Raw genomic sequence first — 27626 nt, forward strand, 5'->3', positions numbered from 1 at the left:
GGCATCCAGTCCCATCACTTCATGGCAAACAGATGGGGAAACAATGGAAACAGTGACAGAGTTTATTTTCTTTGGCTCCAAAATCACTGCAGATGGTGACTGCAGCCATGAAATTAAAAAATGCTTGCTCCTTGGAAGAAAAGCTATGACCAACCTAGACAGCATTTTAAAAAGCAGAGACATTACTTTGCCAACAAAGGGCTGTCTAGTCAAAGCTATGGTTTTTCCAGTAGTCGTGTATGGATGTGAGAGTTGGACCATAAAGAAAGCTGAGCGCTGAAGATGGATGCTTTTGAACTGTGATGTTGGAGAAGACTCTTGAGATTCCCTGGGACTGCAAGGAGATCACACCAGTGAATCCTAAAGGAAATCAGTCCCGAATATTCATTGGAAGGACTGATGCTGAAGCTGAAACTCCAATCTCTGGCCACCTGATGCAAAGAACTGACTCGTTGAAAAGGACCCTGATTCTGGGAAAGATTGAAGGCAGAAGATGACAGAAGATGAGATGGTTGGATGACATTACCAACTCGATGAACATGAGTTTGAGCAGGCTCCGGGAGTTGGTGAAGGACAGGGAAGCCTGGCGTGCTGCAGTCCATGGGGTCGGAAAGAGTTGGACTCAACTAGTGACTGAACTAAAAGCAGTCAGAGTCTAAACCATTCATTTATTCATAAACAAACATCAAATATATACATGTATATTTAATCCTTCTTGGTAAAATATTTTATTTATTCAGGATATTGTTCTGCACTTTTTAAAAAGTATTTTTGGAGATAGTTATTGTTAAAAATATGCACTAATAAATTACTTGTATTTTTGGCCAGTATATGTTGTGTTTTCTAAAAATTTTTTGAATTAATACTGTGTAATTTTGCTCATTGATTGAATGGCATTTATCAACTGTTTTGTTTTGTGATCCAGACATATGTACTGTATGTTTCTTTGTTTATTCATTGAGGAAGCCTAGAGAAGAGGTTTGTTTTCAAATCTTGAGCATTATTCTAAATAGCTTTCAGAATAGGTAGATGCTGAGGTTTTCTGATTTAGAAACTGTCCATTTTGGCTAATTAGTTTCTATTATTGTCTTTTCTGATGCCAGATTTTTAAAAAATCTGGCTTTTTTTTTTTTTAAGACATTTATCTTTAGGGCACATTTTATTTATTTATCTTGTACCTAGAAGTTTTACCAAGGGGTGAACTTTTCAAAATGGAAATAACAAGGTTAGAGTCTCTGTTTGCTTTGCTTTGTTCACTGTCTTCCTTGGACCTGTGTGGTTTGTAGAGGAAAGTTGAGTAAGGATAAAAACAACACTTTAGTTGAAGTTTAGATCTAAAATAGTTTTCTCCATAGAGTTTCCCTAACCAGTCAGTGTGTGTGTGTGTGTATATATTTTTTTTTTCTTCTTCTTTTAAATTATTGGTTAACTAGAGTAGTGAGAGGGTCAGATTATAGGATTGAAGTCTTCATAGATGAAAAATTTACAAATATAGTTTTTGAGGCAACAGTTTTGGATACCTTTGCACTCTTTGGATGCTATTGAACATTAGTCACAACTGATAAGATCATTCATTAACTGGACCTCTTTTCCTCTCTGTCTCTCTTTTTTTGATTGCTAGTAAGAAACTCTAATGTAAATTCATTATGTTTTTTGTTGATCTTGAAATAGAAAAATTATAGCTAATAAGGAAATTTTAAAGTGATCACTTTTAAAAAAGTCCTTTGTGCCCAGCAAACATACCAAATAGCCTGCTTGGATTAGAAATATTAAACTGTGTCCTTGAGTTAGGGTTTGGTAAAGAGAAAAAAGCAGCATACTAGGAATTTCAAATCTGAGGGTCTTTCATGTGGTGCATAGTTACACAGATGTGGTGTAGGTTGAAAGAGCCAAAAACGGATACTTCAAACAATCTGGATGTAACAAGTGCAGGAAAAAACTGCACCACTAGGCCCAGATGGGGTGTATTCTACTGGTGGATGAGGAAGGGAGCTTAGGGCCAGAGAAAACTTAAAGCTGTGGCATCCTCTGAGAAGGGTGGGCAGAGCTGGGACTGTATGGGGCAGATCTGTGGAACCCACTCCAGAGAGCTTGCTCTAGGACAGGCTACCCCGAAGAACCCCCTATTGACCACTGAAGCGCACAAGGTCATTCCTTGTACTGGAGGGGAAAAAGAAAGATTTTGGGAGAGGTTGAAGTTAGTAGAATTTTGGAGCTCAGAAGGACCCTAGGAACTTTTAGCACCAGACATGAGAAAGAAATCTTGCTCAGCTGATACTGATATTTCTGACAGGATGCAGAGGTTTGTTTCAAAGTATTGAAAGAAAATAGAAGCTAACATCAGTGATTGAAACAAAGTGGGTGCCACTGATGGTGCTGTCACTGCTAGGATAGTGTTGATAGGATCAGTGTGTAAACTGTAAGAACAGAATTTTGTGTGTGTGCACACATGTTGTTACTGTCCTTGTTTCTGTTTCCTGGTCATATAGCCATGGTTGGTTCTTCCACTCTTCTCTGTCAGTACCTCAAATAGTCAAGGTTCTCTATTTGGTGGGACATGTCAAACATTCATTCTTGAAGAGTTAGTATCCTCAGTGGACTTTTGAAGAAAATTGGTTGTAGTTTCCCATTAGCTCTTAATTTTGGGTATACCCTAGAAAATAGTCTATTGCATGTAGCAACAATCTTGACTTTTTTCCCTTGATTATCAGGAGATATCAGCTAGTATCTCCTCCTTTGTTGGCTGTTTCGGTAGCTTGAGGAGTATAACATGGCCAAGTGGTATTCCTAAACTCTAACACTGTAGAAATACTGTGGAAACATTATATCCTGTGATCTCTGAACCACCAGATCCCAAAGTTGCAGGAAGCAAAAATTCGGTTAAGTTATTAGCATAATAAGTTAATACCACCACTTAATTCCCATACGCATTTTTTTCCCTGGCAGTGAGACATATCACTGTGTTTTGGTCATTGATGTAAAGCGTACACCATCCTGTAAGGTGGGCCCTTAAACTTTGAGGACTGCTTCGCTGGTGGCTCAGGTGGTAAAGAAGCCTCATGCAGTGCAGGAGACCTGGGTTTGATCCCTGGGTTGGGAAGATCCCCTGGAGAAGGAAATGGCTACCCACTCCTGTTTTCTTGCCTGGAGAATCCCATGGACAGTGGAGCCTTGTGTGCTACAGTCCATAGGGTTGCAAAAAATCAGACACAACTGAGCAACAGACACAGAAACTATACCCAATCTGTTGCATGACCATCTTCAACCATTCCACTGTTAAATCAAGCTAGCTGTTTCTGGGTGATGGTATACGCCAGTGATACCAGTGCTGAACTTCTGTTGCTGTGAAGTGAGCTCCTTGGTTAGAGCCAGTGTTGCATGGAAAGCCATAGATCAATAAGGCATTCCTTAAATCCATGAATGGTGGTGCTGGCAGAAGCACTGCTGTCAGAGAATCAACTATGTATCCAGAAAAGTGTCTTTTTAGATAGGAACAGATTACTGACTGCCCCCTCCATGGTAGAAATGATCCATTACCAGACCCCTGAGGAATGGGGTTGTATTGAGGGCTCCATATTGGTCTCTTGTTTGCAGTTTAGGCATTCTGTAGATTCCCTAGCCAGATTCAGACTTGTGAGGGTAAGTTGATGTTGTTGTGCCTAACCTCCACTCCTATTGGCATGGCCAGATTGTACCTTAAAGCATTGAATAGTCCTGGGGTACAAATGAATAAAGCTCACTGACATCAGCAGAACAATGCCATTTTATCTGTGTTGAGAGTCCCCCCCTTTTTTAAAAAACTGGATATCTTCCCTGGTGGTTCAGTTGGTAAAGAATCCGTCTGCAATGCAGGAGACCTGGGTTTGATCCCTGGGTTGGGAAGATCCTTTGGAGAAGGGAATGGCTACCCACTCCAGTATTCTGGCCTGGAAAGTTCCATGGACTAGTATCTGGGGTTGCAAAGAGTCGGACATGACTAAGCGACTTGTACTTTAATTTTCATAGACAGCAGTCACCCAATAACATATATTCACATTTTGTGTCCACTCTAAATGATCCATTTCTATTCCTCTTCCTCAGACTCTTGTGTGAGTCAGTTTTCTTTTTATGTTTTCCAAGTTCTGATCAACTGGCCAATTCATTAACTACTTCATGTGATTCAGTGTAGATTTGTATCTCAGGTTATTTCTCTGTCTAAATGAAGTGATCATCCTGTGTTACAACCTTAAGTTCTCCTCACTTTCACTCCATCTTTTTAAAAATTTTATTTGTTATTTATTTTTGGCTGTGCTGCATCTTTGTTGCTGTGAGTAGGGCTACTTTTCGTTGCAGTGTGTGGTCTGCTCATTGTGATGGCTTCACTTGTTGGGGAGCATGGGCTCTAGTCGCACAGGTTTCAGTAGTTGTAGCACATGAGCTCAGTAGTTGTGGTGCTTGGGCTTAGTTGCTCCAAGGCATGTGGGATCTTCCCAGACCAGGGGTCAAACCTGTGTCCCTTGCATTGACAGGCAGATTCATTACCACTGGACCACCAGGGAAGTCCTTCAGGGATATCTTTGATTAGGGTTGTAATGTTTCAGCAGTTTATTTTTGGTTGGTACCGGCATATTATACATAATCATTTTTTCCTTTCCCAGTCCAAATTTTTTCTTTCTCAGTTAGTTTAGATATCTCTTAGGCATTGATGGGAGTATAAGGTACAGCAACCGGCTTCTGACCCCTGGACCCTGAAACTTCACCAAGGTGAAGGGCCCTGCATTTTTGTGGTGTGTATCTCCTAATGTCTAGCACGCCCATAGTAGTGAGTAGTGAAGTCGCTCAGTCGTGTCCGACTCTTTGCGACCCCATGGACTGTAGTCTACCAGGCTCCTCCGTCCATGGGATTTTCCAGGCAAGAATACTGGAGTGGTTTGCCATTTCCTTCTCCAGGAGATCCTCCCGACCAAGGGATTGAACCCAGGTCTCCCGCATTGTAGGCAGATGCTTCACTGTCTGAGCCACCTGAGAAGTTGCCCATGTATCTTGCCAAAGCATCAAAATGCTTGCTACTTTTGCGCTTCAGGGCCAGTCTGCATTGCCATCACTATAATGTTTTGTGGGATACCTGGGTGATCAAGATCTGTCCAGGCTAGATTATTATGACAAAGAGCAAGAGTTGATGTAATCTTCAGGAAAAGACAGTGAAGGCATATTGTTTACCGTGCTGAGAGGAAGCAAAATGCTTGTCATGGTGCTTGCAAATTAAAACAAAAAGTGTATGGAGGAGTTGTTGTTCCTGTTCTCTCCTCCTACACAATATCCCTGATTTCATGGATCAGGAAGTCAATATGAGCTATCTATCGGGATCTGGGGAAAAAACTGCAGGGTAGGTTGAAGACAGTAAATGAACTTTGTGTGATTAGATTTAGGCCAAAACTTCATTTACCACTGTAATCTTCCATTTTTATATTCCTGGAATTAGTATTAGAGTTAGCATCTAGTAATCTCCTAAAGATCTAGATTTTCCTTTAATCAGTACACAAACCCTTAGTAAATAGTTACAGGTCTCTTAGGGGAATTCTTAGAGGAAATTTTACAATACTTATGGTGGCTTTCTTGCATTGTCTTTAGGGGACCAAGGACTTTGTGTTTGGAAACTGAGAGTAACTATGACCCTCCAGTGTAGTTATGGAAGTTAGGATCTAGGTTGTCAGATCTAGGTTTCTCCTGTTTATAGATGAAGTAATTTTAGTCAACTGGCTTTCAATTTTGTTTCTTTAGAAGTACCACATTCAATGAAGTATTATTAAAGATTTCTGCAGGTTGAAATCTCCTGATTCTTACTTTTCATCCATGCTGTCTATTAACATCATTGCTTCCACCTTTTACTTGTTGAACTCTGCTGTGTGACCTCTGCACTTTGGGATCCCATCATGCCTATTAGGGAATCTTTTTCAGTGGTGTCATTAGCCCTGAAACACCTGTTTTGTTCCCTACCCACAGAAGACAGCTACTACAGAGTTTTTCAAGGATATAGATTTCCTTACTAATGTGTTTTTTCAATGCTTTAGTGCAGTGTTCTCTGGGACCTCATGGATAATATCGTGGGATGATGTGTATATATTCATGTTGTACATGATTAATCAATCCACTCCAACATTCATGTTTTTCTAAGCATCTTGATTTCTTCTACATTTTGCCAGGGCATTTCATCCTCATTATATGTAGACTCATTTGGGATTTAAGTTTCCTTCAGTGAACAAGAAAACTATTAGAGGTTCTTACAGCTGCTTAAGCAAACATATTATATTTGGCCCTGTCCAAACTCTTTTTGTCAAATTCACTTCAAATTTATTTCCACAATGATTCCCTAGGATTTTGCTGATATAATTTATCAAAATCGTATGATTACTTTTGGATATAAGCTATCTTTTCTCAGTTAATATGTTGTACTTGTTTTTGTGGTGCATGCCTACATCTAACTTTAGAGGTAGTAAGGAATGGTGGAGGTAGGTTTTAAGAATAGGCATCTACTTTCAAGGGAACTGTCTCAGGTAATAGTATTAATAGTCTTCTCAGCCATGGGAGGAGGAGCTGTTTCTGCTTACAAAAGAGGCTCAGAGAGACTCAAGGGATTCACAGTTCCAACCTTTATATGAATCCATTCAGGTATCCGCACTTTCTGGGCTTCCCTGGTGGCTCAGCTGGTCAGGAATCCTCCTGCCATGTGGGAGACCTGGGTTTGATCCCTGGGTTGGGATGATTCCCTGGAGAATGGAACAGCTACCCACTCCAGTATTCTGGCCTGGAGAGTACAGTCCCTATTGAGAGTTGGACTGTGAAGAAAGCTGAGCGCCGAAAAATTGATGCTTTTGAACTGTGGTGTTGGAGAAGACTCTTGAGAGTCTCTTGGACTGCAAGGAGATCCAACTAGTCCATCCTAAAGGAGATCAGTCCTGGGTGTTCATTGGAAGGACTGATGCTGAAGCTGAAACTCCAGTACTTCGGCCACCTCATGAGAAGAGCTGACTCATTGGATAAGACCCTGATGCTGCAAGTGATTGGGGGCAGGAGGAGAAGGGGACGACAGAGGATGAGATGGTTGGATGGCATCACCAACTCAATGGACATGAGTTTGAGTAAACTCCGGGAGTTGGTGATGAACAGGGAGGCCTGGTGTGCTGCAGTTCATGGGGTCTCAAAGAGTCGGACATGACTGAGCGACTGAACTGAACTGATCTGATACGACCCCTATGCAGTCCCTGGGGTCGCAAAGAGTCAGACATGACTGAACAACTTTCACTTTCATCCCCATTCCACATCTTAGGTCCTTACTCCTTCCACAACAGTGCCTTAACTTTCACAAGAGAGACTTAAAAAGCATGTATATTCAACTTTCACTATAGCTATGCAAGCTGAAAACTTAAATTTTGAGTCTGATTTTTAGGGGAATCATACCTTTGGTTACAAGAAATAAGAAACTTCTTTAAAAGTTTCACTTCAGAAACTCTGTAACATTCTTAACATGAATGAATGAAATGTTAAAACCCCCCTAGTGTGTCATTCTGTTATGTAAGCTCTCCCTTGGAGTCAGAAGCAGCCTGCTCATAGTTCTTGTTATCATTATTACTACCATAGTGGTCAGGTCAGATTGTCATTTGGTTCCTTCAGGCACTTGTTTCAATAGTGATAGTTAATCATTATGCCAATGTATGGCTTGGATCACTAATATCCCATTTTCCATTGGCAAGGAGCTAAGTAGTGCATTGAAGGTCAAGGCCATAATCAAGGCAGTTCCTGAATCCTGTGTTTCCTGGGACACCTTCGTTATCAAGAAAATGAAACCACACTCTAGGGTATTTTTAACAGAGGTATTCAGATGATGAAGAATCCGCCTGCAATGCAGGAGACCCAGGTTTGATCTGTGGGTCAGAAAGATCCCCTGGAGAATGAATGACTACCCACTTCAGAATTCTTGCCTGGAGAATCCCATGAATTCAGAATCCAAGAATCCTGTATTTTTGCCTGGAGAATTCCACAAGCCTTGTGGGCTGCAGTCCATGGGGTTTCAAAGTCGGACATGACTGAATGACTAAGCACACAATGTATGATCAGTTAAACAGGTTTGGAGGACTAAAAGAGCAAAAAAGTAAAACTGAAGTAACTTACGTATAATAATTGCTTCGGGAAGTTACCACTTGAAGGTGTAAGGAATTAACAGAACTTTAAATCTCAGAAGGGCTGTTTGGAATGGAGGATCAGACTTCTGTGGGATGCTTATTGTCTAGCCATTAACTGGTATCTCAGAGGGAATGACAAGAAGCTGGTTGTAAGAATGCTGAAAAAAGCATGAGACTGAAAGCTGTGGGGTGATGCTAATGGAAATGCATGTAAACAGGAAGAAGGAAATCTTTCTTGCCCTCCTCCTAGTTACTAATTTCTATCTAGTATCCTCTATTCGACAGTCTATCAGGAAACCTTAAAGGAAAAATACAATTTTTCAGACATCCTAGCTCCTAAATTACAGAAGACTATACAAGGGTCGCTACGAACTAAGCTAGTGGAGGTGATGGAATTCCAGTTGAGCTATTTCAAATCCTGAAAGATGATGCTGTGAAAGTGCTGCACTCAATAGGCCAGCACATTTGGAAAACTCAGCAGTGGCCACAGGACTGGAAAAGGTCAGTTTTCATTCCAATCCCAAAGTAAGGGAATGCCAAAGAATGCTCAAACTACCACACAATTGCACTCATCTCACATGCTAGTAAAATAATGCTCAAAATTCTCCAAGCCAGGCTTCAGCAATACATGAACCGTGAACTTCCAGATGTTCAAGCTGGTTTTAGAAAAGGCAGAGGAACCAGAGATCAAATTGCTAACATCCGCTGGATCATCAAAAAAGCAAGAGAGTTCCAGAAAAACATCTATTTCTGCTTTATTGACTATGCCAAAGCCTTTGACTGTGTGGATCACAATAAACTGTGGAAAGTTCTGAAAGAGATGGGAAGACCACCTGACCTGCCTCTTGAGAAACCTGTATGCAGGTCAGGAAGCAACAGTTAGAACTGGACATGGAACAACAGACTAGTTCCAAGTAGGAAAGGGAGTACATCAAGGCTGTATATTGTCACCCTGCTTATTTAACTTATATGCAGAGTACATCATGAGAAATGCTGGGCTGGATGAAGCACAAGCTGGAATAAAGATTGCCGGGAGAAATATCAGTAATCTCAGATATGCAGATGACACCACCCTTAAGGCAGAAAGTGAAGAGGAACTAAAAAGCTTCTTGATGAAAGTGAACGAGGAGAGTGAAAAAGTTGGCTTAAAGCTCAACATTCAGAAAATGAAGTTCATGGCATCTGGTCCCATCTCTTCATGGGAAATAGATGGGGAAACAGTGGAAACAGTGTCAGACTTTATTGTTTTGCGCTCCAAAATCACTGCAGATGGTGATTGCAGCCATGAAATTAAAAGATGCTTACTCCTTGGAAGGAAAGTTATGACCAACCTGGATAGCATATTTAAAAGCAGAGACATTACTTTGCCAACAAAAGTCCGTCTAGTCAAGGCTATGGGTTTTCCAGTAGTCATGGATGTGAGAGTTGGACGGTGAAGAAAGGTGAGTGCCGAAGAATTGATGCTTTTGAATTGTGATGTTGGAGAAGACTCTTGAGAGTCCCTTGGACTGCAAGAAGATCCAACCAGTCCATCCTAAAGGAGATCAGTCCTGGGTGTTCATCGGAAGGATTGATGTTGAAGCTGAAACTCCAATACCTTGTCCACCTCATGCGAAGAGTTGACTTATTGGAAAAGATCCTAATGCTGGGAGGGATTGGGGGCAGGAGGAGAAGGGGATGACAGAGGATGAGATAGCTGGATGGCATCACTGACTCGTTGGACATGGGTTTGGGTGGACTCTGGGAGTTGGTGATAGACAGGGAGGCCTGGTGTGCTGTGATTCATGGGGTCGCAAGGAGTCTGGCAGGACTGAGAGACTGAACTGAACTGAACTGATGCAAGGGTGAGTTTGGAGTTAAGAAACAATAAGTCAGTGACTAAGCTACTATTTTTCTTAGGTTCTGAGACATTGTGACAACATTTAGATGGGTCAAGTGTTGCACAGATTCTTTTCTTAGATACTTAGAAACTCACTTTGGCTTCCAGCAGTGACATTCTTCCTGCTTTGGACATTTTGTCTGTTCTCAGGTCTTCCTTCGCACATTACTTTCTTTGACTGTATCAACTGGGAGAATGGATAGGTTTTTGTCTTTGAATCAGCGATTACTAGAGTGTCTGAACTCAGTTAAGATCTAAGCTAGTCATGTTAAGACTTTTTGAGTGACCTACAATGAGAAATATTTGGAACCCAAAACACATATTACAAATATGTCCCAGTATCAAAAGTTTTTTGAAACAATACTTAGTTCTAACTATTAAACATACTGATAATTTCTATTCTATTCTATTCTCTTCCACTCTGTTCTTAGTCTTATTCTAATTCTGTCCTTTAAAATGTGAAGTAAATGTAAATATTTTCTCCTCCTTAATTGTATAAACAATGCTTAACCTAGCTTGTTTTTGGTCATTCTTGTCCTTCTTTGTATTCGAGCCCCCCACCCATTAATTTACTTTAACTTCAGGGTAAGAAGAAAGGTATTTTAGAACTGAGCTTATAGTTCTGATGTTGGAGAAAAATTACACAATATTGATATTTAACAGGAGCATTTCTTATGCTCCTCCACTACTGTTCCTATTGAGGGGGAAAAACAGTGAATATATATATATATATATACACACACACACACACACACAATATACATTGTCAGAAAAAGAAATCCAAATTCTTTAGAATTATTTCTCCTCTCATTAGTTTGTTGAATGTATATCTTCTGTGATAAAGTGTTGAACTCGGTAGATGATGCAGCCAATAAAAACACAAATGTGAGCTTCATAATTATTGGTAGTGGTGAAAAGTTAGAACTAGTCTGAGGTAGTAAATCATGCTCTGAGTTGAAAAATATTCAATCTGAGATATGAAGGATAAATTTAATTAGCTAGAAGAAACGTGAAATTTGGGGATGGGATTGGAAGGAAAGATTGTTCTTAGAAGGAATGGTTAAGGCTATTTGTTTATTTGGCTTAGGAATGGGAAAGTTTCAGAATAGTTTTTGTGGAAAGTGTAGTTAATTAATGACTGGGTAAGTAAATCATAGTGGGTTAAGAAAACACTGTAATTCACAAGAGTTTAAATGATGTTTTACCAACGTAGTAAGATCACAAGCCAAAAAAATAATTGAATGATATGTGTGATACTACTATGAGAGGGAAAGTAAGGTGGCTTTCAGTCAGTGAGAGAGATTTTGTGAAAGAATTAGAATTAAGTTAGTCCTTGATGCATGGGTAGTTAAATTTGATGTGAAGAATAACACAAGCCAAGTATGGAGTAGATCTTTAGTGGTAATTTGTAGTGATTTGGTTGGTGATAATCCTTTTTTGTCAATATTTCAGTGACTATGGAGGTGAGACTATATCAGGACCTGCATTTGATCCAGCAAGTCACCCAGCTCCAGCTCCTGCTCCCTCTTCCTCTTCAGCATTTCGACCTGTAATGCCATCTAGGCAAATTGTAGAAAGGCAACCGCGGATGCTGGACTTCAGGGTTGAGTACAGAGACAGAAATGTTGATGTGGTACTTGAAGACAGCTGTACTGTTGGTAAGGTTTTTCCTACCATATAGCCTTCACAAATAAAAAATTTATTAGGTAAACATTCAGCTCATATTCTTTCCTTTTGAGCTGACTGCTATACCAAGAATGGGGAAAGAAACCAGATTGATATTGTTCCATATAGATTATTGTGTTCTAATTTTAAATACTGTCTTCAGATTGAGGTAAGTTTGGGAAGAAAGTTTTTTTGTTCTACATATACAGAGTGGTATATGAAGCTGTTTCAGGGCAGATACAAATCAAACATCTCAGAGCTTAAAAAGACAACAGAATTATTAAGTACATTGACATCAGGATTTTTAGCTGAAGTGTCCTCATTTTTAATACTGATTAATGAGAGATCAAAAATAAGACATTTCCATCACTTTTTCTCCATGGCGGCTAAATAAATGCTTTAGTGTTATTCTTTCAAAGGAGACTCAAAATGTATGCCTGCCGTTTTAAGACAAACTTTACCAAAATTCTGTAGAGAAACTGTGTTGAATTCATATTTGATTCAGATTATTTGATCCATGTTTCTTGCAGAACCAGAAATTGTATTAATTTTTATTTTAATAAGAGTTTTGCCTTAAATCTAAATTTTAGGTATTTCTGAAATTTTGCTTTTGTTCCTTTTTGGGGAGATTCTTATTTAATTTTATTAATTGAAATACATTAAGAGAAAAGCAAGGCTGTTAAAACTAATCAGTCCTTTACTTAAATCCATTAAGAAACTTTCCACTGTTGGGAGGATAAAATTCAAGTCTTTTAACATGGCCTGTAAGTCCCTGCTTGACCAGATACTGCTGTATTTCTAGTTTTCATCTATTATCACTCCTTCTTACTCACCATGCCAAACTTGTAATGGACTTTTTTTTGGTTCACTGAATAGGTTATATACCCAGTAGGGCATTTGAACTTGTTCTTTTCTTTGACTAAATTCCTCCACATGTAAATGAGATATGTACAGTATAGTTTTATTAACAGTAGCTACATTGTACAGCAGATGTTTATAACTTTTTCATTTGTAGAAGTGAAACTCTGTATCCACTGAAAAGCAACTCCCCATTTTCCCCTACTGCTGAGTTCCCTGGCTGTTGTCATTCTATTTTCTGCTTCTATGAGTTTGACTACTTTAAATACCTTATATAAGTGGAATCATGCAGCATTTGTGTTTCTGGATTATTTCACTTAGTATGGTATCCTCAAGGTTCATCCAAGTTGTAGCATATTACAGGATTTCCTTTTTAAAAGCTGAGTAATACTCCACTGTGTGTATGTACCGTATTTTCTTTGTCTGTTCATCTGTTTATGGAATTTAGGTTGTTTCCACCTCTTGGCTATTTAAATAAGGCTGCTGTGAACATGGGGTTGCAAGTATCTCTTTAGACACTACTTTCAATTCTTTGTGTGTGTGTGTTGGTTTTTTTTTCTGTTTTTTTGTTTTTGTTTTCTATATTTCATTTTATTGGAGTATAGTTGATTTACAGTGTTGTGTTAGTTTTAGGTGTACAGCAAAAGTGATTCAGTTATATGTGTATATATATTCTTTTCTTTTTTTTTAAGATTCTTTTCTCATATAGGCTATCACAGAATATTGAGTAGAGTTCCTTGTGCTATACAGTAGATCCTTGTTGGTTATCTGTTAATATCTTATATATAGTAGTGTATGTGTGTTCATTCCAGGGTTCTAGTTTATTGCCACCCCTCCCCATTTCCCCTTTGCTAACTATAGGTTTGCTTTCAGTATCTGTAAGTTCATTTCTGTTTTGTAAATATATTTGTTTCTTTTTTTTAAAAAGTAGATTCCACATATAAATGATATCATATTATATTTGCCTCACTTCACTTAGTATGCTAATCTCTAGGTCCATCAATGTTGCTGCAAATGGCATTATTTCACTGTTTTATATGGCTGAATTATAGTATTGTACTAGAGCTTCCCTAGTAGCTCAGCAGTAAAAAAATCCGCCTGCCAGTACAGGAGACGTGGGTTCAATCTCTGGGTCAGGAAGATTCCCCTGGAGAAGGAAATGGCAACCCATTCCAGTATTCTTGCCTGGGAAATACCATGGACAGAGAATCATGGTGGGCTGCAGCCCATGGGGGTCTCAAAGAATCAGACACGACTTAGGGACTAAACAACAACAAATATTCCATTGTATATAGGTACCACATCTTCCTTATCCATTCCTCTGTCAATAGACTTTTAGGTATGTTCTTTTGGATTAATACACAGAAGTGGCCTTGCTGGATCATATGTTATTTCTCTTTTTAATGTTTGGGCAGTGTCTATACTCTTGCATAGTCGCTGAACATTTTACATTTCCAGCAATAGTACACAAGGATTCCTTCCAGTTTTTCCATATTACCAGCGCTTGTTATTTTCTGATATTTTGTTTTTGTTTTTATAATGATCATCTTAACATGTATGAGTGATATCTCATTGTAGTTTTGATTTACAGTTCATGATGATTGAGCATATCTTTTTATATAGCTGTTGATCATTTGTATGTCTTTGGAGAAATGTCTATTCAAGTCCTTTGCCAAGTTTTAAATTGGGTTATTTAACTTTATTGCTGTTTAGTTGTGAATTTCTTTGTTTTGAATATTAACCCCATAACAGATATGTAGTTTGCAAATATTTTCACCCATTCTGTAGGTTCCTTTTACTCTGTTATTTCTTTTACTGTACAGAAGCTTTTTAGTTTAATTTAGTCCCACTAGTCTATTTTTATATTTGTTGTCTATGCTTCTGGTGTCATATCCAAGAAATCATTTCCAAGGTCAATATTATGGAGTTTTTTCTTTATGTTTTCTTCTATGAGTTTTGCAGTTCCAGATTTTTAACTCATTTTGAGTTAATTTTGGGGTATGGTGTATGATAAAGGTCCAATTTCATTATTTTGCATGTGGCTATCCAATTTTGCCTACACTATTTGCTAAAGAGGCTCTCTATAATGTAGACTTGGTACCCTTGTCAAAGATCATTTGAGTTACGTGTGGGTTTTATTCTGACTTTATTTTATTCTCCTCTTTATGCCAGTCCTGGGCTGTTTTGATTACTTTGTAAAATTTCTTGAAGTCAGTAAGTGTGAAGCCTCAAGTTTCATTCTTCTTTCTCAAGATTGTTTTGGCTATTTAGGGTCCTTTGTGGTTCCATATGAATTTTAGTATTGTTTTTATTTGAGATCTTTCTACTTTTTAAAATGTAGGCATCTATTGCTAGAAACTTTCCTCTTAGTACTGCTTTCCATAAGTTTTGGTAATGATATGTTTTCATTTGTCTGATAATATTTTCTACTTCTCTTTATTTCTTCTTTGGCCTGTTGGTTGTTCAAGCATTAAATTGTTTAATATCTACATATTTTTGAATTTTCTGGGATAGAGGACATATTAGGTGGTGGTGGTTGTTTAGTCACTAAGTCATGTCCACCTTTTGTGACCCCATGGTCTGTAACCCTCCAGGCTCCTTTATGGCAAGAGATTTCACAGACAAGATTACTAGAGCAGGTTACCATTTCCTTTTCCTGAGGATTTTCCTGACCCAGGGATCAAACCTGCATCTCTTGTGTTTGCAGGTGGATTCTTTACCTCTGAGCTGCCAGGGAATCCTGACATATTAGGTTACAAACAAGTTAACAGATTAAAGAAGACTGAAATCATACCATATGTGTTTTCCAACCACAGTATAATGAAACTGAAAGTCAGCAGCACTTTCCTTTATGCTTGTCTTCTTAAATTTATTATCTGTCCTGAGCATGTTCCATATGTGCTTAAGAAGAATGTGTGTTCTGGTGCTGTTGGGTGTTAAATTTTGTACATGTCTGTTAGTTCCATTTTGTCTACAATTTTTGTTCAAGTCCTTATTGATCTTCTCTGTGGAAGTTTTATCCATTGAAATCCTCTGCTATTTTTGTGTTGTATAGTTTTCCCCTTGATTCTTTCCTTGTTTGCTTTGTAAATTGGGTTCTTTGCTGTTGAGTATATATATGCTCATAATTGATAAGTCCTCCTGGTGAATTGCTTCTTTTAGCATTATATAGTATTTTCTTGCTACATTTTCCCCTTTTTTTCCCTTAAATTGGAGTATAATTGATTTACAGTATTGCGTTAATATCAGGTGTGCCGTATAGTGTTTCAGTGTTTTTGTAGATTATATTCCCCTGTAGATTATTAAAATGTATTGGGTGTAATTCCCAGTGCTATACTGCTTATTTATTTCATGTATAGTAGTGTGTTAATCCCATACTCCTAATTTTTCTTCCCTGGCTCCCTCTCCCCGTTTTTAGCCATAAGTTTTTCTATGTCTTTGGGTCTCTTTCTGTTTTGTATATACATTCATTTGTCTTAGATTTTTTAGATTCCACATATAAGTGATATCATATATTATTTGTCTTTTTCTTTCTGACTTAATTCACCAAGTATAATAGTCTCTGGATCTATCCATGTTTCTGCAGATGACAGCATTTCGTACTTTTTTATGGCTGAGTAGTATTCGTGTGTGTGTGTGTGTGTGTGTGTGTTTGGGGGGAGCGGGAGGGCAGGATAGGGAGAGTGAGGGATCTCATTCATCCAGCTGTCTGTTTTTGGACCATTTACACAGAATATCTTTTCTCATTCTTTCAGTTTCATCTTGTATGTGTTCATGAATCTAGAGTCTCCTATAGACAGTATATGAGCTTTCCAGGTGGCTCAGTGGTAAAGGATCCACCTGCCAATGCAGGAGATGCCTGAGATGTGGGTTTGATTCCTGTGTCAGGAAGATACCCTTGGCAACTCACTTCACTACTCTTGCCTGGAAAATCCCATGGACAGAGGAGCCTGATGGGTTATAGTCCACGGGGTTGCAAAGAGTTGGACACACCTGAGCATATACACAGTAGACAGCATATAGTTGGACCTTGTGTTTTTAATCCATTTAGCCTGTCTGTGTCTTTTGATTGGAGAGTTTTATCCATTTACACTTAAAGTAATTACTGATAGGAAAGGACTTACTGTTGCCGTTTGTTAATTATTTCTTTCTGTCTTGTAGCTTTTTTATCTCTATTTTCCTCTTTTACTGTCTTCCTTTGTTGATTTTTTTTGGGGGGGGGTAGTGTCATTCTTTGATTCACTTTCTTTTGTGTATCTTCTTTAGGTATTTTCTCTGTAGTTTCCATTGGGTTTATATAAGACATCTTACAGTTACTACAATCGATTTTAACCTAACCAGTTATATACAAAACCTCTGCTGCTTTAGTCTCTCCTCTTTTGTTCAGTTCAGTTCAGTTCAGTCACTCAGTCATGTGCAACTCTTTGCAACCTCATGGACTGCAGCATGACAGGCCTCCCTGTCCATCACCAACTCCTGGAGTTTACTCAAACTTATGTCCATGGAGTCAGTGATGCCATCCAATCATCTCATCCTCTGTTGTCCCCGTCTCCACCCAGCTTCAGTCTTTCCCATCATCAGGGTCTTTTCAGATGAGTCAGTTCTTTGCATCAGGTGGCCAAAGTACTGAAGTTTCATCTTTAGCATCAGTCCTTCCAGTGAATATTCAGGACTTATTTCCTTTAGGATGGACTGGTTGGATCTCCTTGCAGTCCAAGGGACTCTTTTTAAGAGTCTTCTCCAACACCACAGTTCAAAAGCATCAATTCTTCTGTGTTCACCTTCCTTTGTAGTCCAACTCTCACATCCATATATGACTACTAGAAAAACCTTGGCCTTGACTAGACAGACCTTTGTTGGCGAAGTAATGTCTCTGCTTTTTAATATGCTGTATAGGTTGGTCATAACTTTCCTTCCAAGGAGCAAATGTCTTTTCATTTCATAGCTGTAGTCACCATCTGCAGTGATTTTGGAGTCCCCCAAAAAATAAAGTCTGTCACTGTTTCCCCATCTATTTCCCATGAAATGATGGGACCAGATGCCATGATCTTAGTTTTCTGAATGTTGAGCTTTAAGCCAGCTTTTCCACTCTCCTCTTTCACTTTCATCAAGAGGCTCTTCAGTTCTTCTTTACTTTCTGCCATAAGGGTGGTTGGCTTTAAGCCAACTTTTTTCTCTTTTAAATCATAAAATTATCTCAAAATTTTATTTTAAGAATACTAGAATACAGTTCTGTATTAAATAAAATTTAACTTCTATTATATAGCATGTGACTGAGTAGTTAATAGTGTCTCTTTCAAATTGACCTGATCTTTTTGTTGTGGGAGACCTGAGTTCTATCCCTGGTTCAGGAAGATCCCCTAGAGAAGAAAATGGCAATCCACTCCAGTATTCTTGACTGGAAAATCTCATGGATGGAGGAGGAGCCTGGCGGATTACAGTCCATAGGGCTGCAAAGAGTCACACATGACTGAGCGACTTCACTTTTTTGTTGTTGAAGTATTTGGGATATGGTGAAAGTTCATGGATATTTAGATCACTTGAACCACTTTTTATTGGTTCACTCAGTTGGAGTCAGTTTCGTGTCCTTGCTCATTTCAAAGATGGTGATCAAGTGTTCACTTCTCGATTATATATTTTAAGATTATACTTTAATTCTATCCTAGTTTGGAGAATGTGAGCTATTTTAAAGCTTTGTTATAGAAATATATGATAGAGTTTCTAGGAGTCACATTTTGTAAACTCAGTCTTTTAATTTACTGTAAAAATGGACTTCTGCTGAAATATGATAGAGTAGAAGCATTTGTGTTATCATTCATTTTGAAAACAAATAGAATTTAAGTAGCTACATATATTTTGTAAATGAAACTTGGTTCCAAATAAATTGTAAGCCAGATGCTATTATTGTATGATATGTATCTTTCTCCTACTTGTCCACACTGTTCCAATTTTTTATTTGTTCTGGATTATAGTTATTCTCTTATTATGAATTATATACCAGTTAAAGAATCACATCATGCATTTTTGCTTTGTTCGTTGTTGGTTTGTTGATATGCATCACTGTGGAAGGCACACTCAGGGATATTTGGAATTGTTGGAAGTTTTTTTTTCTTTCATTTCTTTCACTGCTTTTGATTAAGTTCTCTTAGTTTCATGGTATCACTTGAATTCCTCCTTTATTTTGATCCCTTATGTTGCAGTTCAAGAATTAATTTCTTTCATTAGTTATTGTAACAATTCCTTCCTCAGTTTCTTTCAGTTTCTTCCTTCGTCTAGTCTGTATCTTACACAGTTTTCCTATGGTGATCTTTTATAATCTTTCTAAATCTCCTCATATCCTTTGTTGTTACCTTATTTTATATATTCTGTTTGACTTTGTCCTTTCTTGTTTTAGTTTTCTGGAAAGCTTACACTCATCTTTCAATACCATGAGTAAATATGTTCCTTTATGAAGATGCCCTTCCTAACCACCATGGACATAGTTACTTTGATTCATCTCCTATGATATCATATAATTTTGTGTATACTTTCAAAATTGATTTTAAAACATCATACTCTTTTTTTGTGTTTTGGTTTTCCCTTGTGAATGTTAACTTTTCAAACTCAGAGACCAAGTTCTATTTTTTCTCTGAATTCTTCCTCTAAATGCAATATTTGGCATAGAGTAGCATCAGTTGAGAAAACGTATGTCTCAGTAAATGAGCATGTGTATAAATTTGTATGCACATTAATTCATCTACTGCAGGAAATTTAAAAAATAGACACATGAAATTTTATGAGACTTACAGTGTAATTGTTAGTTTTCAGCTGTTGTCCATCTTACTATTATTAAGGAGTTGGGATAAATACTGCTTTTCCTGTATCTGTCTGTCTATCTGTTTATCTATCTATCTATCTGTAAATAAATACTAAAGTACAGAGAGATGCTAAATAAGATAATGCCATCCCATGTTATTACCAGGAAGACTTTACAAAATATAGAAGCCTAAAGGCAGCCAAGAACTTTATATCAGAGTGACACCTAGTGGTAATTGTATTGATCTGTTAATATTTTTGTGTTCTTTGTAGTTTCATTTTATTACAAAATTAATTGTTCTGGATTTTCTTGAATAAATTTAAAGAATTGTTTTAAAGCACTAATACTATCTAGTTGAAGTCGTGTCACCTTGAAGATAGGAATTATTGTATATTTTTATGTCTAAGATCTAGCAATGGACAAACAGGTATTTGTTCAATACAGTTTGTTCAATAAAATCTGTCTGCAAACCTACTTTTGCTGGGCCTGTTCAGCATAGCCTTAAGTTGCATTTCTGGAGTGTAGCAGAAATAGGTTTGTTGTGAGTTGAACCATTTGCTTTATTTATTTATTTTTTACTCTTCTTTCTTAAAGAAGAGCTTTTAATCTTTTTGTTATGTTGGATGCCATTTTAGTGTCAAAGTGTTTGATTGAGTATGGAAAGAGTTAAAACATTTACCAAGTGCATTTGAACCTAAAAAAAAAATAGTTTGGAATATTTCAAACCAGTTTTTGTCTTGAATATATGAACTTGTTTTCTGGTCTGACTCTTAAATGCAGATAAACTCTGTAATTTTGTTGTTAGTTGTTGTTAGTACATGTGGAAAGAAACAGTAGCAATCTTTTTTACCTCACATATATGAATCATCATGAAGCAAGAGAACTGATCATAGCTTGTACTTTTGAAGACGAAAGATAGCAAATGTTGTCTATTAGTAGTAATAGTCTTTGGTCCATCAGCAAACTCATGTCTGTTGTCACCATGTTAACAATTATGTACTCCAAATTATTTATAAAATCATTTTTCAAGTTTTATTGAGTTATAATTGACATAGAGCGCTGTTTAAGGTGTGATGCATAAATGATTTGAGTTACATACATCATATAAAGTCAATTTAAAATCTAAATAAGCAGCATCCCAGACTGGTCTTATTGTGCATAATTTATTTTTATTTATGCATTAGCAGTTTTTAAAAATTTAGCCTCACATTTTTAGATACTGCACTTTAGTAAACATTTTTAAAATAGAGATGTATATAAAGAACAAAATGAGTACCTTACCTCTCTCTAATTCTTCAAAACTAAAAGTGTTGAAGTGTTAGTTGTTCAGTCATGTCCAACTCTGCCTGTGGCACGCCAGGTGCTCTGTCCGTGGAATTCTCTGGGCAAGAGTACTGGAATGGGTGACCGTTCCCTTCTCCAGGGGATCTTCCCAACCCAGGGATTGAACCCGGTCTCCTGCATTGCAAGTGAAATCTTTACTGTCTGAGCCACCTCTGATTCTTAAATCCATGCAATTGTCAGTTTGGTGTGTGGTTTAAGTTTGACATTTTGTAAAATATTTTTATCTGGAAATAATGTTTACTCAGTTACTTTCATTCTTCATGTGACTTTTGTTGTCATATCTTAATAGCAAGGCAGTAAAGATCAGAAGCTTAGGCTTTAGTTTTCTAACATCTTTATTTTCTTCCATTCATCTTTCAATCTCCTCTTCCTCTGATAGTTCCCTATCATCTTCCTTTGAAAGACTGTAAAATAGCTTTTTTTCCTTTTTAAAGGAATAATCATACATAGTAAAGGCTTGACATACATTTACAAGCATACCTTGGAGATATTGTGGGTTTGGTTCCAAGACTACTGCAATAAAGTGACTGTCACAGTAAAACAAATTACATGACTTTTTTGCTTTCCCAGTGCATTAAAAAATTACAGTATATACTATAGTGTGTTAAATGTGCAGTAGTATTATGTCTAAGAAAATAATCCACATTCCTTAAAAATACTGGTAAAATTTGCTAACCATCATTTGTGCCTTTGGCGAGTCATAATCTTTTTGCTGGTTGAGAATCTTGTCTCAGTGCTGATGGATGCTGATTGATTGGGGTGTTGGTTGCTGGAGGTTGGCTTGCCTGTGACAGTTTCTTAAAATAAGACAACAGTGAAGTTTGCCACATCAATTGACTCTTCTTTTCACAAATGATTTCTCTGTAGTGTGTGATGCTGTTTGATAGCAATTTATCCACAGTGAACTTCTTTCAAAATTGGAATGAATCTTCTCAATCCCTGCCACTGCTTTATCAACTAAGGTTATGTAATATTCTAAGTCCTTTGTTGTCATTTCAGCATCTTCACTGCATCTTCACTAGTAGTAGATTTTATCTCAAGAAACTACTCTCCTTGCTCATGCATTAGAAGCAGCTCTTCATCGGTTCAAGTTTTACCATGAGATGGCAACAGTTCAGTCACATCTTCAGGCTCTACTTCTGATTCTGGTTTTCTTCCACATTGGCAGTTACTTCCTCTGCTGAAGTCTTGAACTCCACAAAGTCATTCATGATGGTTGAAATCCACTTCTTTCAAACTCCTATTAATGGTCATATTTTGACCTCTTCCCATGAATCATGACTATCCTTTATGGCATCTAGAATGGTGAATTTTTTTCAGAAGGCTTTGAATTTACTTTGCTCAGATCCTTCAGAGAAACTATTATCTATGGCAGCTATAGCCATATGAAATGTATGTCTCAAAAAGTAAGATTTGGAATGACTCTTTCATCCATAGGTTGCAGAATAAATGTTGTGTTGGCAGGCATGAAAACAACATGAATTGCTTTGTACATCTCCATCAGAGCTCTTCTAAGACCAGGTGCATTGTCAGTGGAGAGAAATAATTTGGAAGGGATCTTTTTTTTCTGAACAGTAGGACTCAACAGTGGGCTTAAAATATTCAACAAATATGTTATCAGATGTGTTTTCATCCAGGTTTTGTTGTTCCATTTATAGAGCACAAACAGAGTAGATTTACTGTGATTCTTAATGGTACTAGGATTTTCCGAATGATAAAATGACTATTGGTGGCATTAGCCCCCAACAAGAGAGTCAGCCTGTCCTTTGTAGCTTTGTAGTGAGGCAATGACGTCTCCAAAATCACTGTGGATAGTGAATACACCCATGAAATTAAAAGACGCTTGCTCCTTGGAAGAAAAGCTATGACCAACCCTCACAGCATGTTAAAAATCAGAGGGTACACTTTGCCGACAAAGGTCAGTCTAGTCAAAGCTGTGGTTTTTCCAGTAGTCATGTAAGGATGTAAGAGTTGAACCATAAAGGAGGTTGAGGGCCAAAATATTGATGCTTTTGAATTGTGGTACCAGAGAAGACTCTTAGCAAGGAAAGATGAGAAAGCTTTCCTCAGCGATCAATGCAAAGAAATAGAGAAAAACAATACAATGGGAAAGACTAAAGATCTCTTCAAGAAAAATTAGAGATACCTAGGGAACATTTCATGCTAGTTCAGTTCAGTCGCTCAGTCATGTCCGACTCTTTGTGACCCCATGAATTGTGGCGTGCCAGGTCTCCCTGTCCATCAACAACTTCCGGAGTTTACTTAAACTCATGTCCATCGAGTCAGTGATGCCATCCAGCCATCTCATCCTTTGTCATCCTCTTCTCCTCCTGCCCCCAATCACTCCCAGCATCAGGGTCTTTTCCAATGAGTCAGCTCTTCACATCAGGTGGCCAAAGTATTGGAGTTTCAGCTTCAGCATCAGTCCTTCCAATGAACACCTAGGACTGATTTCCTTTAGGATGGACCAGTTGGATCTTCTCACAGTCCAAGGGACTCTCAAGAGTCTTCTCCAACACCACAGTTTAAAAGCATCAATTCTTCGGCGCTCAGCTTTCTTCACTGTCCAACTCTCTCATCCATACATGACCACTGGAAAAACCATGGCCTTGACTAGACGGTCGTTTGTTGACAAAGTAATGTCTCTGCTTTTAAATATGCTGTCTAGGTTGGTCATAACTTTCCTTCCAAGGAGTAAGCGTCTTTGCATTTCATGGCTGCAGTCACCATTTGCAGTGATTTTGGAGCCCAAGAAAATAAAGTCAACCACTGTTTCCACTGTTCCCCATCTATTTGCCATGAAGTGATGGAACCGGATGCCATGATCTTAGTTTTCTGAATGTTGAGCTTTAAGCCAACTTTTTCACTCTCCTCTTTCACTTTCATCAAGAGGCTCTTTAGTTCTTCTCCACTTTCTGCCATAAGGGTGGTGTCATCGGCATATCTGAGGTTATTGATATTTCTCCTGGCAACCTTGATTCCAGCTCATGCTTCATCCAGCCCAGTGTTTCTCATGATGTACTCTGCATATAAGTTAAATAAGCAGGTTGACAATATACAGCCTTGACGTAATCCTTTCCCTATTTGGAACCAGTCTGTTGTTCCATGTCCAGTTCTAAATGTTGCTTCCCAACCTGCATACAGGTTTCTCAAGAGGCAGGTCAGTGGGCTGGTATTCCCATCTCTTTCAGAATTTTCCACAGTTTATTGTGATCCACACAGTCAAAGGCTTTGGCATAGTCAATAAAGCAGAAATAGATGTTTTTCTGGAACTCTCTTGCTTTTTTGATGAAATCAGATTGATTCTATTCTTTGCAGCCAAAGATGGAAAAGCTTTATACAGTCAGCAAAAACAAGATCAGGAGCTGACTGTGGCTCAGATCATGAACTCCTTTTTGCCAAATTCAGACTTAAATTGAAGAAAGTAGGGAAAACCACTAGACCATTCAGGTATGACCTAAATCAAATCCCTTATGACTATACAGTGGAAGTGACAAATAGATTTAAGGGACTAGATCTAATAGACAGAGAGCCTGATGAACTATGGACGGAGGTTTGTGACATTGTACAGGAGACAGGGATCAAGACCATCCCCATGGAAAAGAAATACAAAAGGGCAAAATGGTTGCCTGAGGAGGCCTTACAAATAGCTATGAAAAGAAGAGAAGTGGAAAGCAAAGGAGAAAAGGAAAGATATTCCCATTTGAATGCAGGGTTCCAAAGAATACCAAGGAGAGATAAGAAAGCCTTCCTCAGCAATCAATGCAAAGAAATAGAGGAGAACAACAGAATGGGAAGGACTAGAGATCTCTTCAAGAAAATTAGAGATACCAAGAGAACATTTCATGCAAAGATGGGCATGATAAAGGACAGAAAGGTATGGACCTAAGAGAAGCAGAAGATATTAAGAAGAGGTGGCATGAATACACAGAAGAACTGTACAAAAAAGATCTTCATGACCCAGATAATCACGATGGTGTGATCACTCATGTAGAGCCAGACATCCTGGAATGTGAAGTCAAGTGGGCCTTAGAAAGCATCACTACAAACAAAACTAGTGGAGGTGATGGAATTCCAGTTGAGCTATTTCATATCCTGAAAGATGATGCTGTGAAAATGCTGCACTCAGTATGCCAGCAAATTTGGAAAACTCATCAGTGGCCACAGGACTGGAAAAGATCAATTTTCATTCTAATCCCAAGGAAATGCAAAGCCAAAGAATGCTCAAACTACCGCACAATTGCACTTATCTCACGTGATGGTAAAGTAATGCTCAAAATTCTCTAACCAAACTTCAGCAATACGTGAACCGTGAACGTCCAGATGTTCAAGCTGGTTTTAGAAAAGGCAGAGGAACCAGAGATCAAATTGCCAACATCTGTTGGATCATTGAAAAAGCAAGAGTTCCACAAAACATCTACTTCTGCTTTATTGACTACACTAAAGCCTTAGACTATGTGAATCACAACAAACTGTTGATAATTCTTCCAGAGATGGGAATACCAGACCACCTGACCTGCATCCTGAGAAATCTGTATGCAGGTCAAGAAGCAACCATTAGAACCAGACATGGAACAACGGACTGGTTCCAAATTGGGAAAGGAGTACATCAAGGCTGTATATTGTCACCCTGCTTATTTAACTTGTATGCAGAGTATCATGTTTTCACATGCTGGGCTGGATGAAGCACAAGCTGAAATCAAGATTGCCTGGCATTTCGCATGATACGCTGCAAAGAAGTATCAATATCTCAAAAGAGAAATGTCAATAACCTCAGATACGCTGATGACACCACTCTTATGGTAGAAAGTGAAGAAGAACTAAAGAGCCTCTTGATGAAAGTGTGAGAGGAGAGTGAAAAAGTTGGCTTAAAACTCAACATTCAGAAAACTTAAAATCATGGCGTTTGTTCCCATCACTTTATGGCAAGTAGATGGGGAAACAATGGAAACAGTGACAGAGTGTATTTTCTTTGGCTTCAAAATCACTGCAGATGGTCACTGCAGCCATGAAATTAAAAGACACTTGCTCCTTGGAAGAAAAGCAGAGAGAAACCTAGACAGCATATTAAAAAGCAGAGACATCACTTTGCTGACAAAGGTGAGTCTAGGTAAAGCTGTGGTTTTTCTATTAGTTATGTATGGATGTGAGAGTTGGACTATAAAGAAAGCTGAGTGCTGAAGAATTGATGCTTTGGAAGTGTGGTGTTGGAGAAGACACTTGTGAGTCCCTTGGACTGCAAGGAAATCCAGCCATTCCATCCTAAAGGAAATCAGTCCTGAATATTCATTGGAAGGACTGATGTTGAAGCTGAAACTCCAATACTTTGGCCACCTGATGAAAATAACTGAATCATTGGAAATAGCCGGGATGCTGGGAAAGATTGAAGGCAGGTGGAGAAGGGGACGACAGAGGTTGACATGGTTGGATGGCATCACCGACTTGATGGACATGAGTTTGAGCAAGCTCCTGGAGTTGGTGTGGACAGTAAGCCTGGCGTGTTGTAGTCCATGGTGTCGCAAAAAGTCTGACAAGACTGAGTTACTGAACTGACTGAGAATACTCTTGAGAGTCCCTTGGACTATGAGGAGATCAAACCTGTTAATCCTAAAGAAAATCAACCCTGAATATCCATTGGAAGGACTGATGCTGAACCTGATGCTCCAATACTTTTGACACCTGATGCGAACAGCTGACTCATAGGAAAAGCTCCTGATGCTGAGAAAGATTGAAGGCAGGAGGAGTGGGGGATGACAGAGATTGAGATGGTTGGATGGCATTGCTGATTCAGTGGACATGAATTTGAGCAAACTTCAGGAGATAGTGAAGCACTGGGGAGCCTGCGTGCTGGAATCCCTGGGGTCCCAAAGAGTTGGACATGACTCAGTGACTGAACAACAACAACATTGACTTCTCTCTAGCTGTGAAAGCACTGGATGGCATCTTGTTCCAATATAAGGCTGTTTTGTCTATATGAGAATCTATTGTTTAGTGTATCCTTCTTCATTAATTATCTTAACTAATGTTCTGACTGACTTGCCTTAGCTTCTACCTCAACACTTGCAGCTTTACCTTGCATTTTCTTGTTATGGAGATGGCTTCTTTCCTTAAACTTCTTGAAGCAAGTTCTGCTAGCCTCCTACTTTTCTTTTGTACTTTCGTCACCTCTCTCAGCCTTCTTAGAACTGAAGAGAGTTCGGACCTTTCTCTGAATTAGGCTTTGGCTTAAGGGATTGTTGTGGTTAGTTTGATCTGTGCAGACCTCTGAGTCTTCCTCTGTGTCACAGATATGGCTGTTTCACTTTCTTTCATTTGTGTATTCATTGAAATAGCGCTTTTAATTTTCTTGCATAACTTTTCCTTTTCACAACTTTGATAATGCTTGGTGAAAAAGGCCTACCTAGCTTTTGGCCTGTCTTGACTTTCTACATGCTTTCCTCACTGTGTTTAATCATTTCCAGCTTTTGATTCTAAAGTGAGAGATATATGACACTTTTCTTTCACTTGAACATTTGGAGGCCATTGTAAGGTTAATAATTATTCTAATTTCCATAGTATTGTGACTCAGGGATGAGGGAGACCCAAGGAAAGGGAGAGAAAGGGGAATGGCCTGATGGTGGAGCAGTCAGAGTACACACAGTATTTAAGTTCCTAGTCTTATATGGGCGTTGTTCCTAGTACCCCCAAACAATTTCTCTAGTAACATCAGAGATTATTTAATCACAGATCACCATAATGGATAAAAGAGTAATGAAGAAGTCTGAAGTTTCGTGAGTCTTATCAAAATATGACATAGGAATGAAATAAGCAAATGTTGATGGAAAAATGGCACCAGTAGATTTCCTGGTTGCCACAGACCTTCAATTTGTAAGAAAGGAAGTAACTTGCAAAGTGCAATAAAATGAGGTAATAGCAGTAGTAAATA

The 27626-nt window shown here is 38.3% G+C and overlaps 1 protein-coding gene across 4 annotated transcripts in view; it reads left to right on the forward strand.

Annotated features, from left to right (window-relative positions):
* FAF1 (Fas associated factor 1) overlaps nucleotides 1-27626 on the forward strand; it is a 502843-nt gene that overhangs the window by 155354 nt on the left and 319863 nt on the right. For all 4 annotated transcript variants that reach the window (XM_043876171.1, XM_043876168.1, XM_043876169.1 and 1 more), the window contains one exon: nucleotides 11491-11696. In XM_043876171.1, coding sequence (XP_043732106.1) covers nucleotides 11591-11696 — 106 coding nt within the window. In that variant the 5' untranslated portion in view covers nucleotides 11491-11590. The remainder of the gene's footprint in view (nucleotides 1-11490; nucleotides 11697-27626) is intronic.

Source organism: Cervus elaphus, chromosome 20, assembly GCF_910594005.1.
Source record: "Cervus elaphus chromosome 20, mCerEla1.1, whole genome shotgun sequence".
Taxonomy (NCBI): domain Eukaryota; kingdom Metazoa; phylum Chordata; class Mammalia; order Artiodactyla; family Cervidae; genus Cervus; species Cervus elaphus.